Source organism: Bactrocera latifrons, unplaced genomic scaffold (assembly GCF_001853355.1).
Source record: "Bactrocera latifrons isolate USDA-ARS-PBARC rearing strain unplaced genomic scaffold, ASM185335v1 scaffold_121, whole genome shotgun sequence".
Lineage (NCBI taxonomy): Eukaryota > Metazoa > Arthropoda > Insecta > Diptera > Tephritidae > Bactrocera > Bactrocera latifrons.
In genome coordinates this window covers 703,415-720,199 of record NW_017534642.1, presented here as the reverse complement: position 1 = coordinate 720,199, position 16,785 = coordinate 703,415, and the positions used below count along the sequence as shown (strand labels likewise).

The following is a 16,785-nucleotide window of genomic DNA, read 5'->3' as shown; positions in this document are numbered from 1 at the left end:
TTTTTTAACATTTATTTCTTCTTTTTGCCTGTATATTTTTCACTTTTTCCGCAACAAAATATTTAAACACTCTTAATTTCAGCATAATTTAGCACACTCACTCACCAATTATCATGTCTCTGAAATCATTCAATCAGCTGAGTGCATACATATGTACATGAGCATATTACACTTACACACACATACATACCTATGTGCGTGAGCATATTTTTCCGTTACAATTTAATTAAATTACTTTGTAAAAAGTATTTCCGCTGACTGACTTTCAGATAGGCTTCCGCTTAGCAAAAGCAATAATACCAAAAACACAAACAATAAAATGCAATAAAACGCAGCAGAAAATGCTTAAAAGCAAATGTTTGTGCAAAGGAAACTGAAAAATATATATTTTACGGTTGCAAAAAATGATAAGCTCAAAATACACCCACCAGCGTCAGCACGCACACATATATATACATACATACAGTTTCTTTGTAACAATAGCCTTATCGGCGCCTTTGTTGCACTCCGTTGCGCATGCGCCGCGGCGATTACGTTGCAGCTGTTACTGCTAGCGCCAAAGCACACACACACACACCACTTGCACCCACACATCGACACACACAAATCGCATGCGAGCCAAGGAAGCGAATATCGTCCGAATTCCATGTTTTCTGGCGTTCCACTTTAACTGCCCGCCCCACTCGCCCCGCGCTGCTCATGGCATACGAATGTGCAGCTAAACTTTACCGTTATCCGCATTGCAGTTTGCATGTTATAAAAGTCTTTAGCCAACTGGGCCAACACTCATTTCGTAGCCTCAAAGCGAAGTGTGAATAACGGCGCTTCCAGTGAACATCGTAACTGCAGATCTGACTGCTCGCGAAAGTGTTACAAATTTAGAAACGGCTCGAATTAGCTCTAATATGCAACGAACACGCGGGGTGAGGCGAAAACTGACTTTCTGCTGGGATAAGTTCTTTATAAATTTCGCTTTTGTTTTTGTTTTCCGCTAGCTCTTCAATGTGACCATCGTTGTGGGCGCATTGCTGCTGCTGATGTGCGCCCAAAGCGCGGATGCCAAGTAAGTGTTTAGGCGCGGAGCTGGCTTTAGCATATGTTGTTCTTTTAGTGGCAGAAAACATGCCTGATTTGAAGGTTTGCTGGCGAGTTGACAGTTCCTGGCCGCATAAAAATTCGGGTTCGGGTTCGGTTAAGTACACCCGACTGCCGTGGGAATGGGCTAGAATCGCCTCGGAATACTTGGCTAGAGGGACTCGTTCACCTCGTCATCTTTTCATTAATACTCATCCTCTCTCTCTTTTTCGCACTTTTACTTTCTAGCGGTCATCAGAAGAAGAAAAAGGTCGTCATACACGTACCGGTCCACAAGAAGATCGAGGAACACACACACACCATTATAAAGCATATACATCATCATCACAAACCGATTGTCATCAAAGAGGAAAAGGTCATACACGAGGAGCATCATCCGATTATACACAAAGAGCACATCTCTCACGAGCATCAGCATCATCACACGGAAAAGCACGAGCATGTGCATCCGATTATCGAAGAAGAAGAGGAACATATACACCATCACCATCAGTACGAACACAAGGAGGAGAGTCATGAGAGCTGAGCAAAGTCCATGTAGATCCATTAAAGCCATGCAAAATGTTTAAAATTAATAAGAAACTACTAAATTTAAAATTTCCGAAATTACTTCTAAGGGAATGGGACAGGTATATTGTTGGATGCCGTGAGAGATATTACACGATCACTAGTTTCAATTTTCTTTTTTTGTTAAATAAACATGTTTAAGCTGATCTTATAGAAAACGATAGTTTTTTATTAAAGAAGCTTTGGTACAAAAATCTCTTGCCATATTTTATAACCACTTATTGACATATGTTTTAACTATTGTGACTTGGTCTTTGCCAAGAAGAAGCAACCTACTAATTCATTGTGAACTGTGTTAGGGAATAGGAAGCAGCATTGTAGGGACTGTTTTTGACGTTTCATTATTCAGAGAAATTCAACGCGAAAAAAATAAAGGAAAATTTTCACGCGAAAAAATCTAAAATTTGTAATTGGGTATTACAACTAACTGCCCAAACAATCAGTAAGCATAGATATCATTTGCTAGCGTCTCGAACTAAGCAAAAATATGGCACAAAGTGCCAGCAGAGAAAAAATTAAACTGAAACCTTGAAGGAGCTGCATCCGTAAAATGTAAAATAAGTATAAAATACTCGTAGCAATAGCAAGAGGCAAAGCAAATTAAGGCCATAATACAAAAAAAAAAAAAATATATATATTTAAAAATTGTCCATGCGTTGAAGTGAAAATTGTGTAAATTAAAGTCGTTAAAGAAGCAACGCACACAATCGAGTTCTGTAAAAGCAGTGGTGTACAAATAACTTTACATATATTATTGCTCTGCGGCGACTACAAACAACGTCAGCAGCGGCAGATTGTCAAGTTGTGCTTGAGGAAAACCACATACGCTTCCTGTTTGTACATTTCAGCAACACACAACATATTTAACGACTGAGTGTTTAACTCGTATAATTTTGACCGTGAAACTTCAAGGGAATCGCAAACGTTGTCTTCGTTGATTTTTGAGACGTCGTCTTCAACACCCATCATCGTAGTTGTGGTCGGTTGCAACACGCCAAATCACAACCCGTACCGCCCCCTACACACGAACAGCCCATCCATTGCACACCTGTAACATACGTACATTTACATAGCGCATTAACTCGCGCCATTCATACCTATTGACTGCCAATATACACATACGCATGTATATGTGCATTTCATTTGGCAGCAAGCTTACAGACGACATCTTTGCCACTGGACTTTGGCAGGCTGTATAGGAGATGACTGTTAGTTTGCCATGGGTTCACAAACCTTGGAGATTTTGCGCCAGGGCGTGTGGGCCTCACTGACCGGTGGCTGGTTCTACGATCCACATCAGGGCGTCTTCTGTAATGTGGTACACCTGTATCTCTGGTTGTACCTGCTGTGTTCACCGTTTGTCGCGTATCTGGTATGTATTTCGAATACAACTATGTTTGGCATTGAGAACGGGCGCCGACGCAGCTATTGGATGGTTGGCAAAACGGCGTCAAGGCAGCATAGTGCGTCACTCACAAAATGAGATACATCAATGCTAATCAAAACAAAACAAAAAAATGCGAGAAAACCGATTTAGAAAATCGCCCGGCTGTTCGCTATTTGCATGCCAAAGCAGACACCCGTGGCAAAAAAAAACAACACTTTTTAAAGTGGCGCGCCATCACGCCTTCCTCAGACGCTAGAACCGCTGTTGTCGCGCCCACCAATGTCATTGTTTATAAATTCAGACTTATTTGATTTAATTTGTTGCAGTATTTTCCAAGTACTTGGCTAACATGGTGCATTTACTGCACACTCACAAGTTTCACCATATTGCTGGTGAAACTAGCAAATATGGCATTGCATCGGCTCTACGACCGAGCCCAAACCATGTCGGAGGCGAATCTCAAAAATCCATTTTTCAAAATCACTAAGGAAATGGAACCACGGTGAGTGTAACTGCAAGTAATGTAGTGCAATGAAAGTGAATATAAAGGCAACCGTAGCGGTCATTCTGATAAACAAAAGCGTGTAAAAATTGAAATTGGGAGTGTGGTAGTTTTGTGTAAAAATGTGTTTAAAAATATTTTCAATGCAGTGAACAAAGCTCACTGAATCGAAATAAGCAATGAAAACAACTATAAAACAAAGCCGCATGAAATAAAACCACGCACAATTCCATCGAAATTTTAAATAAAAAATGGTGAATACTGATAAACACATACATACTAAATTGCATTGCTGCCAGTAAATAATTTCCCAACAAATGCTATATATTACAGAAAATCACAATATCAATATTGAAAAGCTTAAAAAAACCTCACACCGAAGACCCTTTTAATTGGAAACAATTAAGCGTCTCAAGTTATTCATACAACGTTCACATTACTGATAACAACAACAACAACAAAAGTGACGATAAGTGTCGATCGTGTCTTTAGTATTCATTTGCTTTGAAATGACTCACAATGCTTATAATATTTGCATTTGTTTAATAATTTCTTGTTGTTGTTCAACTGTTGCTTGTGAAAAAAATTAGCATGAATGATATTGCTAAATTGCAGGTCAAAGCTCTCGAGTATGTAAAGCAAACACAGAAACCATAACTATAAAATAATTGTTTCAACTATAAATCGCCGACTTAGACTTTAGATTTAAGCTTCATATATTTTGCGTTTAAAGTGGTTAAAGAAAAATTATATTTGAGATGATTATTAATGATTAAATAAATTATGACACCTAGTGACCTTGGCGTCGGGAAAATTCAAGCTTTTCCATATTGAAATTTGTCAAATGCAAAGAATCGCCTCCCTTAAGGTGTCAAGCATGAGTGTTTATGTATAGGTATGCATCAGCTGACAGTAGTTTGATGGGTAGAAAGTTGAAATAAGGCAACAAGGCCACGTGCATTGTTGTAAATGCTTTCTCAAGCATGTATGTACATATGTATGCGCGATTGCAGGAATATTTGTTTATAAACGAGTGGCGTTGCTAGTTGGCCGAAGGCATAGGTGAGAAAGGATTATGAACTTCGCCATGCATTGCATGTGGGTTTGCACCCCCTAACAATGGTGTACATAAGCGAGCGTATGTGTGTAGAAATTGCATAGCGTGGCGAGTTGTTTGTTTATAAATAAAAAACGACGCGTTAAGCAGCACCCGCCGCCTTATTTGCAACTAGCTGCTGCCTTTTGTACTTCGTTATCTAGTGTAGGCTATTGTTTATGCAGTTATATATTTGTACTTACTTGTAGCGAAAATGAGACGGGCATCGAAATGAAGGTGATGCGCAACGATGGTTCACACAATTCCGTGGAGCAGGCGATAAATGAAGCAAGCGAGGAGAACAGCATGATGTCCATGGAAAATGTAAATAGCATAATTGGTGAGTTAGGTGAAATTTATAAAACAAATCAAAGATTATATGAAATTTCCCTACAAAATATTGGCGCAGACCTCAAGGTGGACGTACATCGCAAAAACAGTTCAGAATCTATCGAAATGCTGTTCTATCCCCCTTCGCTAGTCTCTGGTAATAGCCAACAAGATCAACAGTCACTTGCCGGTTCCGTTAGCGTCACAAAATCCATACGTTCAACAAATGCGCCCATCACTGGCGCACTCAGCGTCTATCCGGAGCACGAAAGTGAACATATGAGCAACGTCGACATAACCGCACACCACAGCAGCACTTTAAAACCCGGCGCCAACAATAGCACAGCCACCAACAATGCCACCGCACGCCACATGCCACACCTACTACGTAAATCATCTGAGGAATTCAAGCGACGTCATCAACGACGGCGTCTAGAACGTCAAGGCAGCTTAGACGCTGCCGCCGAATCGTGCTTGGCCAACAAACTGATACGCAATCAATCTGATACAATTGCGACGAGCACCACTGCGCGTTGTAATGACAACTTTTTGCATCCGCAAGACGTCAATGCCGCTGTGGCGAGCAAATCTGCCTCGGCATCGAAGACGACGCACAATGCGCTGGGCACCATTGCAATAGGCCCTGCCACACAACGAACTGCCACAACGACTAACGCCACGACAACGCTGGCGCTCACAAGTGCTAACGCAACACCAACGGCAACAACGAATATGTCGAGTTCCTCTGGCTCCGGCGGCGCTACAGGTTGTATTGCACTGAACGCATCCTCTGCGCTGTCGTCGGCTAAGGGGACGCGCTTGCAACGACATCGCAGCTCCGAAACGCACGAAGAGCGCATGAAACAACAAAATCGTAGTCTCTTCCTGCCCATTCACCATGAGCATCAGCCGCACCATGTGTCCAGCGGCGCCAGCAGCAGCAGCGCGTTGGCGGCGATAGTCGGTGACATCTTGGACGGCGATGATATGGAGATGGATGGTCTAGGCGGCAGCGCCAGCGGCATGTCGGGGCATGTGGACACGCGCGCGCGAGTTCTGCAGCCATGGATACTAGGTTAGTACGCAGTTGTGACTGTTTAGGTATATGTTTATACAATATTCTTTTACGTACCGCAGGTTCATCCTCCGATGTCTACATCGACGATGACAGCTACACGAAATCGGATTTTGGCATCGAACAATTGGATGGGCGCAAGTCGAATCGTCCCGGGTTTCTATTGCAGCAGCAGCAGCCGTTTAACGCACATTACGCGCAGTATCAACAGCAATTCTACCGCACTCCACATCATCACCACCACCATGGCGTCGTCAACATACGCAAAGACTCCAGCAGCACCATGTCCGCGCTGCAACTGCCCGTGGGTAATGCAAAATCGAGTGCGGGTAACAGTGGCAGCGGCATGAAAAGACGGCGACATTCCAATGCCACTGCACTCTATAAAGGCGGCGCTAGTGGTGTAGGCGCCCCGCATCATGCGCACTCAAGCGCTTTGGCTGCCGCTGCTGCGTTGGCGTCGGGCCAGCAGCCGACTGTACGCCGCATTAAGAGTGCGGCGCTAGAGATCTCCTGTCCGCGTCCCTCAGTCTCGAACCTTAGTCCTCACCCCAACAGCGTGGAGGCGATAAATGGCCAGCAAATGATAAAGAATCCGCAATCAGCATTGCTACCGCCACCTAGCAAATGTCTAGTACGCAATCCGCACCTAAACTTGTGTCCGAAGTTCGGCGGGAGCTTTGGTGGCGCGAGTAGCAGTAGTGGCGGCAGTAGCAGCTTAAATTTCGGAACAAGCGGCTCGACCACCGCACTGATTGAGCCCGTATCGCCTATTGTCGAACAGTCGGATGAGCGCGCCTCGTCGTTGGATGTAGCAACGCAACGTAGCGATTGCGCATTGGAATTGAACGATATGGAAGCTGGTGATTGTGGCGATGACGATGAGGACGAAGATATAGAAGGCATAGAGGAAGGCAATGAGGAAAATGACATTGAGCTGGATGATCTGGATGACGACGAAGTTGATAATGTCGATGACGAAGTAGATGACGTACCGATGCGTCACAGACGCAAAGCGTTGGGCTGTCTCCACCACAGCGCCGAATCGGATGTGGGTGATATACTGGGCGACGAGGTGGACAACGACGAAGACGACGAGTTCAAAGACTTTGATGACGACTTGGAGCATGGTTTGGGCAACGCTGAACTGAAATCCGTCGTATGTCAGGCGGCCCCAGTCAACCAGCCAAAGACAGATTTCACGGATGATTTTGACCATATACTCAACGGACTAGAGCAGATTCAGCAGGATTTGAAACGTTCGGCGGCGGAAAATAATCGTAAGGCGCATGTATATTCGGCCGATAGTGAAGACGAAGTTGATGAGCCCGCGGCAAGGCAACGCCAGTCATTACGCTCGCCAACAGTGCATGCCGCAGTTGCGCCTGCGCTGGATGACGAACAGCCTTCGACTTCGCAAACATTACGTCAGCGTCTACATTCCACCGATTCGGAGACGGACAACAACGGCTCGCGCTCACCACTGCTCAGCGGAAAATCCTGGCAGCATAGCGTCAGCAAAAATAAAGCCGCGGAGCAGGATATGTACATGGAGATATCGGCTTTGCAGAAGCACAAAAACTTAGCCGGACACCACGGTGGCGTTGGCGCGCCACAACACGCCTACGAAATGCGCCCGCAGCATGCTGCACGCGGCGAGGGTGACTCCGGCTGCCCTTCTAGTGATTGCGAGCAGGTTAGCGCCAGTTCAAAAGACATGTTGCTGGCGGGCATGGAGGCGGCTGTTAACGTCGCGCCTCCTAAAGCAAAGGCGGAACCCCTGAAAGTGAACAAAGATATAGAGGAGGGCTTGGAATGTGGGAAAAAACCATCAACAAGCGCGGGCGCGAGTAGCAGCAAAAACCTAGGCGCTATTCCAAAGGTCGTTAAATATCGCGAAGTAAATGAGACTGTGAACAGCAGCGGCGGCGGCTCACAGCTGCATAAACGACGCGGCGGCAACAGCGGTGCGACCAGCACAAACAACGAGATGTCGCTGGTGCCATACAACGCGCAGCATAGCATAACATCGAAAACTGCTTCGCGCACTTCGTCTTCCACATCATCGCGCAGCATAAGCGCCGATTCCTTTTCCGCAGACATACATAAAATGCTTTGGCTGATGACGGAACATGGCCGTCCCGAAGCCACACAACAGGGCTACGCTACAGCAAGCAGCGCGGCAACAGGTGCGTCAAGCAACGTCGTCGGCACCGGTGCCGGCGGCTGCTCAACTGCGACCGCCAATATGTCCAGCGCGCATTTTCAATTCTACCAAGATGCCATCCAGGCGCTCAACACCTACCCAGCCACATCGACGGATAGCCTCTGGCTGACAGAGCGCATGTACTACCGCGACAAGGCGCGGCGCAACTCAAAACAAATTTCCGAGCCAGGCAACTCCTCCATAGGTGATTTCTCGCATGCACATGAGCTGCAATCGGCGCAATTGAGTAGTCAGTCGGGCGCTACAACAGCGCCTATACGCAATCTACATCCACCGCTCGGCGTTGTGGTGGCCTCCTCGTCGTTGAACGCGCGCACAGTATACAACGGAGCTGGACTCTCAATACAGGGACTCATAAATGTACTCAACGATGAGGGACAACAGCGCTCTTCACAGACGCGCTCTGGTAGTGGTAGCAATAACACTGGCACTGGCACCCGCTTACTAAATGGCCGTCCCATAGAGAGTTACTTTCGTCCATCCTTCCCCTTGTCGGCTGAAAAACCGATAGCACCAAAGAGCTACTACAAGTACCGTTTCAAATGTTGTGGCTATGAGCATGAATTCAAGATCTCCATGGATCGCTTAGAGCTCTTAGCGCTCTTCGATCGCGACCTACATTGGCTTCACATAATGTTGTCCGTGTTGCTTTCTGCGATGGTTGCCTATCTTGGCGCCACGATACTGCAGCTGGGCTACTACAAAGACCTGTTCGCGTTCCTATTTTGCGCCGTTATAGCGAGCGCACAGTACTCGCTGGTAAAGAGCGTACAGCCGGATGCGGCCTCACCCATACACGGCTTCAATAAGACCGTGGCTTACTCGCGCGCTATATACTTCTGCATATGCAGCGGTATACTCTTGCTTTGCGAGCGCCTGAAACGGGAGTATGAACAACAGGCAGTGGCGCCGGCAGTGCTGAGCTTCTTCGGCGTACGCTATTCACCGCTTGTGCTGACCGCAACAGCACTGCAAGTGATGTACGTGTTCCTATTGTGCTTCCCGATAATCTTCTCGTTAGGGCTCTTTCCGCAGATCAACACCTTTCTCATGTATCTGCTGGAGCAAATAGATATGCACGTCTTCGGCGGCAATGCAGCGGGTAGTCTACTGGGTAAGTTATTAACATATTTTCTTCTTACCTTTTTCTACTTCGTTACTCATCCGCGACAGGCTCTTTTCTCTGCGTGCTGCGCTCTATACTCGGCGTTATGCTACTCTACGGTCCACTCTACAGCGCATTCGCTGAAGAACGCGGTACACAATTCATAGTGTTCTCGCTCTTCTGCGCCATACTCGTACCGCTCGGCTACCACCTGTCGCGTTCGGCCAGTGACTTTAGCCATTTGTGGGCGCTCATCAAGAACTGCATTGTCAGCACTTACCACGACGATGACGATGAGGACGAGCTGAGCGCCGCTACCATCGACGGCAGCGCGGCGAGTAGCCAGAAACTCACCACAAATACAACACTGAAAGGACGCACGAAAAGCAGCAGCGCACGCGCTCATGAACAGATCGAAATGTCTGCACTGGATGAAAAGCTCACGGCTGAGATTCGCGAACGCGCCACACTCGAACATATAAACATCGAAATTGAGGGCAAGATCAGCAAATCAAAGGCGTCTTCATTGGCGAGTAGCAGTCAAACGCTTGCTAAAACCCAGTCAAGCAACAGAAGGGGCATGACCACGTCAAACTCCTTCGTGTCGGTGGTGAACGGTAGCGGCGCGCTGATGGCAGGCGCTGAAAGCCTGCACGACGCGGCGCCAGTTGGAGAGAACGCCAGCCAATTGCTTGAAAACGAAGTGGTCGATGCGCCGAACGCAACTGTCACGACGCCAACAAATGCGTCAAACGTGGGCGTTGGCACGAAGGAAACTGCACAGCCGACGTCTATAACAACTGGGGACGCCGTAAGATCGAAGTCGGTTGAAGCGGACGTGGATGCTGAAGCCCAACAACAAGCCGGCGATGAGGAGGACAAAATGTCCAGCTCGTCGACCACCAACCCCGGCGACATGTCCACGCTGACTGCGGGTGGCGTCTGCGCCGACATCGAGCCCACCGTCATGCCAACGAACGCCGCCAGCGCAAATGCGGACAACGACAACGAATCGCCCGATCCGCTGCCTAAGAAGCTGCAGGCTACAGTGAATATGCGGCTTAAGAATGATCTTGTAGTGACCACGCTGCTGGCGTTTGTTGTCTTTGGTCTGCACTGCAGCACCGTCTTCACCGTTTTGCAGCCGGATCTGAACATTGTGCTCTACGCTTTCACCGGCGGTTTGGGTCTGCTACTGCACTACATCATACCGCAGATGCGCAAGCACATGCCTTGGCTCTGCTTTGCGCGACCGTTGCTGCGCCAGAAGGAATACGGACAGTTCGAAGTAGCACACGCGCCGAAGGTGATGTGGTTCGAGAAGGTCTACATCTATCTCTGCATGCTGGAGCGCAATGTGATGTTTCCGTTGCTGGTCATTTCGTCTGTAACCGCGGACGCGCAGATAATTGCCAACAAGTTCGGCATTGCCTGGGGCACACTGATTGTGGCGGTGTGCGCGCTGAAACGTGAGTGCTGATAGACGGTGATTTTAACGAGAAATTTGTATTATTTAACTTGGTTGTTTTCATTAGTGATTCGCAACGCGTATTCGGATCCGACAAATCAGTATCTGATTGTGATGTTCACCGTTCTGTGCTTTCGCTACGATTTCGCCTTCGCAAGTGAGACGTTCCTCATCGACTATTTCTTCATGTCGTTGGCCTTCCGCAAGTGCTGTGATTTTCTACTTAAGGTAAGACCCCGCTTCCGCTGCCGTGTAATATCTTAACTAAAAAGAACTATTTTTTCTCACTATCGGCGCGTAGCTACAATTCATCGTTACCTACATCGCGCCGTGGCAAATCACGTGGGGTTCGGCGTTCCACGCATTCGCCCAACCATTTAGTGTACCGCACTCGGCAATGCTCTTCCTGCAGGCCGGCGTCTCAGCCATACTCTCCACGCCGCTGAATCCCTTCCTGGGCAGCGCCATTTTCCTCACCTCCTACGTGCGCCCCATAAAGTTCTGGGAGCGCGACTACAATACGCGTCGCATCGATCATTCCAATACGCGTTTGAGTTCGCAGCTGGAGCGCAATCTAGGCGCGGACGATAACAATTTGAACAGCATTTTCTATGAGCATTTAACGCGCTCACTGCAGCACTCTTTGTGCGGCGACCTGCTGATGGGTCGCTGGGGCAACGTCAATCAAGGCGATTGTTTTGGTAAGTTGTTTGTGTTTTTGCTTTAATGACGCTTCGCCGTGCTTATTGTCTTAATATCCGCTCAACTAGTGCTCGCCTCAGACTACCTCAACTGCCTGGTGCACATCATTGAGCTGGGTAACGGACTGTGTACCTTTCAGATGCGTGGCTTGGAATTTCGTGGCACTTACTGCCAGCAACGCGAAGTGGAGGCCATAACCGAGGATGTAGAGGATAACGATGGCTGCTGCTGCTGCGACCCGGGCCATTTGCCGCGCATGCTGAGCGTGAACGCCATGTTCTCGACGCGTTGGCTCGCCTGGCAAGTGGTCGCGGCGCAATACGTGCTCGAAGGTTACTCGATATCGGATAACTTGGCGAGCGCCACGCTGCAGGTCTTCGAGTATCGCAAGGTGCTCATCACCTATTACATTAAGGTAAGTCATTATCGCGCCTTATGTACAACAACAATAGCCATTAATATTATTTTTGCAGAGCATCATTTATTATGTGATCAAGAATCCCAAGCTGGAGCAATGGCTTGCTTCGGCGCCCATACAGGAAGCGCTTCAACATACGCTCAGTCGGCAGTTTGTGGATCTCGATCCCATTTTCAACTACAATCTCGATGAAGATTTCGACTTTCGCGCTGTTGGCATCACGCGCTCCAGCTTCTGTTATGTTTACCTAAGCTGGATCAACTATTGCTTTGATAAGCGGAAAGAGAGTCAGAATCCCGCAACGTCCACGGCGAATACTAACGGCAGCAATGCAACAAATGCGGCACCCGCGCCACCACTACCACCACACACACCCACCACCAACAATAGCAATAACAACGGCGGTGCGTATAACGACTCGAAGAGCACGCCAAACCTGTCCACAACCGCCACAACTACCACCAGCAAATCACAGTCACAACAACAGCTGCGCACGCGTCCGCAGAAGAGCGCGACAATGAGCGGCAGTACCACAACGAACTCTTCGGAGCATATCGCCATCTCGCCCTCATTTGCTAACATTTCGCGGCAGACGTCCGAGTCGGCGCCGGGTCTAAGTGGCGTGGGCGGCTGTTACATATCCGTGGGAGCCGCGCATGCGCCACTCGATAATGGTTTTGCGAATAGTGCGGCGACAGTGGGCGCAAGCATCTCGGCGGCGGCTAAAATGCCTACACTGGGGCAGCAAATGCGCGGTAAGTCAGTGGGTGCTGGTGCCGCGGCGCTGAAAGCACTGCGCAAAGAAGCATCGCCAACGGCTAGTGCAAACACTACGAACGCACCTAACGGCGGTACCGAGCGCGCAGCTTCAGAGGAGACCAATTGCGAACGACCATTGTTAAAGTTAAAAGTGCCCAGCGTGACAAAGGACTCGCCGATAGTTTCGCTCTGCCTTGCACTGGGCCTGTTGGCACGACGTTCGTTGGCCAACGCTTCGCACAGCTCGCTGACCGGTGTTGAATTCTTTTTGCACGGTTTGCATCAGTTGTTTAAGGGCGATTTTCGCATACAATCACCACGCGATGAGTGGGTCTTTGCCGACATGGAGTTGCTGCATGCTGTAGTGGCGCCGGCTGTAAAAATGGCGCTGAAGCTGCAGCAAGATCACATCTCAAATCCAGATGAGTTTCACTACCCGGAGGCGCTGTACGAGGCGATTGATACGTGCGCCAATGACTTGGTTATATCACACGAAGCAGATCCTGTTTGGCGCAGCGCTGTGCTGAGGGGCGCGCCCAACTTGCTTGCCTTGCGTCATGTAATGGAGGACGGCTCAGACGAGTACCGCATAATCAGGCTGACGAAGCGTTTCCTCAGCTTCCGTGTCATCAAGCTTAATCGCGAATGCGTGCGCGGCCTTTGGGCGGGGCAGCAGCAGGAGCTCATATATTTGCGCAATCGCAATCCCGAGCGCGGCAGCATACAGAATGCCAAACAGGCGTTGCGCAACATCATCAATTCCAGCTGTGATCAACCAATTGGATACCCCATATACGTGTCGCCGCTCACCACTTCCTACGCGGATACCAATGAGCAACTGTGCAAGGTCATCGGTGGCGCCATTACGCTGGAGTCGATCAAATCGAACGTTTTAGATTGGTGGCATCGGATACGTGAGCGCTGTCGTCAAGGCTGCAGCTCGGGCTCGGCGATGGAGACCTCCAACCTCGGCCTAGGCGTTACCGGCGGCATGGGTAGCGCCACCGTGGGTAGTGGTGAGTCAGGCGCTGACATTGCGCCCATCTACATCTCGGCGCCGCTTTACAACACGCTGACGGTGGGCAATATGTTCGGGTGTCGGCCGGTGCATGGTGTCACCGTACCAACCAGTATTGGCGGCACACTGGGCGCGCAATTTGGCAGCGATGGCGCGGTGGTGACACCGTTATGGCGTTGTCCTGTGGTGACGGCAAAGCCTGCGCTGCTCGCCGGTTTATTAAATCGGGAACGCGAACAAGAACACGAGCGTGAACGTGAACGAGAGCAATTACGCGGTGTCGGCATACGCGTATCGCATTCGCTGTCACGCGTCGAGCGCGAACGGCGTGTAACGCTACCCATTGCTAGCACTAGTGGCAGCGCGAATGCTGCAGACACCGGCAGTAATGCGGCGACTACAACTGCAAAATCTGCTGAATCGGCGCGTCAGTTGGAGCCCCATGCTGGCGGTGGTGCTGAGTTGCAACCGAATAGCAGCAGTCCGCGCTACACCAAAATGTCCAGTTCATCGGGCAGCATCGGCATTGGCAGCATTATAACGACACCTGGCGACTATCCGCGTAAGTCGAAAGGTCCGATCAGTTTGACGGCGGCGGCAGCGCTGGCCGCGAACGAACGCAGCGGCGTGCCCGAGATGGGCGGAAAGTCGAGCAGCGCTGATATGGTGGCGTCCTTAGCAGCAGCGGGACACGTGCCGCGCATCGGACTGTACAAGAAGGTCGTCATTATCGATGATTTTGAGGTAAAGTACAAGCGATGAAATTGTAGCATATTGACTTAACATAGTTTTTTACGTCTGTCGCAGATTTTTGATCGCATCGATGTCGGACGTCGCTTTAACATGTTTTGGCCCAGCGAGGAAATGCGCGCCAAAGGTGGTCGTTCCGCCTGGAAGGATTGGCTGCCCTGTATCGGCATGGTGGGCTACGTGGTGCACTTCTGGATGCCCGGACACCGCGATCCACTTTTCCGTTCGCCTTTCAGCCGCGTGGTCTACCTGGTGGCTATAAACGGTTATTATGTACCCGTCGGCGAATTCGGCATACGTGAATACGATGCGATACGTGATGGTGACGATGGCCTCAGTGAAGAAGAGGAAATGGCCACTGCGGCGGCAGGTGTTTTGGTCGCCATGCGCGCGGTTAATGCGCGACGAAGCTCTGTGCAACACGAGCTCCATGAATTGGACGAGCTACAGCTGCAGCAACGCGAACGTCTACGCGGCGAAGGTCTAACACCAATACTGGGCAGCAGTCTCGAGTCACCTACCTCACATTTGATGGGCAGCAGCGTGCTAAGCGGCGCCGGCGCCGATGCAGATACTTACACGTACGACGACGCAAAAGTAGAAGACACCGCGCCGCTAGATGCTGCCGGCGAACGGGCGAGCGTAAGTGGTGCGACGGCGTTAGTGTTGACAGGCGCAATTACCAGCGGCAACGTGCAAATGCGCGCAGTGAGTAGCAGTAGCTCAGAGGATGAGGCTGAGCTGCTCAACTACGAAATGCAACGGCGCGAACAATTCTTCAACATGTGGAAGATGATGTCGGAGCACAAAGATGCCGAGCTAAAGCAGGCAGAGCAGGCGAAACGTGAAGAACGCGCGGAAGAGTTAAGTCCAGAACCCGCGGCGAGTGAGCAGCAAGAGACGGAGGCACCGCAGTCGCACGAAACTGGCACTGCCTTAGTGGCGTATGATGCCGAGGAAAGATCGGCTGTAACGCCGAGTGATGCGTCAGCCAGCAGAGATGATGTGGGCGGGGAACAGGAATGCGAAAGTGAGGTAGCACCGGAAGCACAAACGGCGGCCTGCGTGGCGCAGTTAGAGCAGCAAACACTGCCCGAATGCAGCGACGTTTAGCAGCTGCTGAGCATTCCGCACGGCAATGTAGCGTTAATACGGTACATTTTTAATTGTTGAGCCGACGGGTTCGCCCAGGCCGATCGTGAATGAAAATTAAAAAGTTGTTGAATTTAATAGCCAAATCGGCAGCTGATGCTGATAGCCACCGAAGTGGCAAACACAAAAGAAACTGAGAGAGAACAGAAACAAGCACTCGTTTGTAGAATTTACTTTACTAAGTTACTGTAATTACATGCATACACACACATACATATTATTGATAATTAGCGTTAATTTGGTATATTTTAATTTTTTTTTTTTTTTTTTTTGTAATTATGTAAGGTTGTTGTAATCGTAAGCAGAGAATCAAAACAAAAGCAGATGAAATCAATAATTGTAGAAAATTATGATAAAGCAAATATAAAAAATAACAAAGGCGCAAATTAAGTTATATTGCATAGCAGAAAACTTACATATGTACATACATAAGTGCAGCATTTGTTAAGGGCAAGCAAAAAAAAAACTAAAAAAGAAAAAATTAATAATAATTCTTCATACAGAATAATAACAGATACATACTCATTCCTAGAGCAATTGCAAATCTTCCTACTGTACCTACGTAATAAGTATAGCGCATACACACACAAACATTTTTGCATAGAAAGCATGTATACACCGTTATATATACACACACATATATACACACATTTTAACCTTAACCGTTACGCCAAAAATGCATAGAACAAAACACACAATTTTTAAGTCAAACTAAGGTGCGTTAGAATTGTTCACACACACACAYACACATTCATATATACACAAATACACACATATATTCTTTGTGTTTTATTAGTGAGACACAAAATTTAATTTAAGCTAGTGTGAAAAAAATAACAATTGTAAATTATAAATTTTTTTATGGAATAAAAAATGTTTATTTGTAATTTTTTGTATTTACAACATTTTATTATTTTATTTTTAACTAGCATTATATAGTATGAGAGACGTAACCCTACAATCTTCATATGTTTTAAAAGTTTCTCATCATAATTGAATATTTTTATAATTCATAGAGTTCTAAAAATTGTTTCCTTATATTCATACAGGTAGAAATTTTAATATATATTTTTTTAATTATTATGACGATTTTCGAACTCTCAAAGTTTAATTTCCTCTCGTTGCACTCAGAAA

At 48.0% G+C, this 16,785-nt stretch overlaps 2 protein-coding genes across 2 annotated transcripts; both read left to right on the top strand.

The window, feature by feature from the left end:
• Positions 1 to 804: 804 nt before the first annotated feature.
• On the top strand, positions 805 to 1,797 carry LOC108978413 (sex-determining region Y protein). The gene is made up of 3 exons (XM_018948680.1): positions 805 to 923; positions 996 to 1,063; positions 1,324 to 1,797. Exons 1-3 carry the CDS (start codon positions 906 to 908, stop codon positions 1,619 to 1,621), a joined length of 384 nt encoding a protein of 127 aa, XP_018804225.1. The 5' UTR covers positions 805 to 905; the 3' UTR covers positions 1,622 to 1,797.
• A 1,084-nt stretch (positions 1,798 to 2,881) lies between these two features.
• Positions 2,882 to 15,612, top strand: LOC108978442 (protein pecanex). The gene is made up of 11 exons (XM_018948734.1): positions 2,882 to 3,034; positions 3,376 to 3,551; positions 4,857 to 4,987; positions 5,057 to 6,052; positions 6,115 to 9,393; positions 9,453 to 10,853; positions 10,920 to 11,080; positions 11,154 to 11,553; positions 11,623 to 11,969; positions 12,028 to 14,493; positions 14,557 to 15,612. Exons 1-11 carry the CDS (start codon positions 2,882 to 2,884, stop codon positions 15,610 to 15,612), a joined length of 10,566 nt encoding a protein of 3,521 aa, XP_018804279.1.
• Positions 15,613 to 16,785: the final 1,173 nt, after the last annotated feature.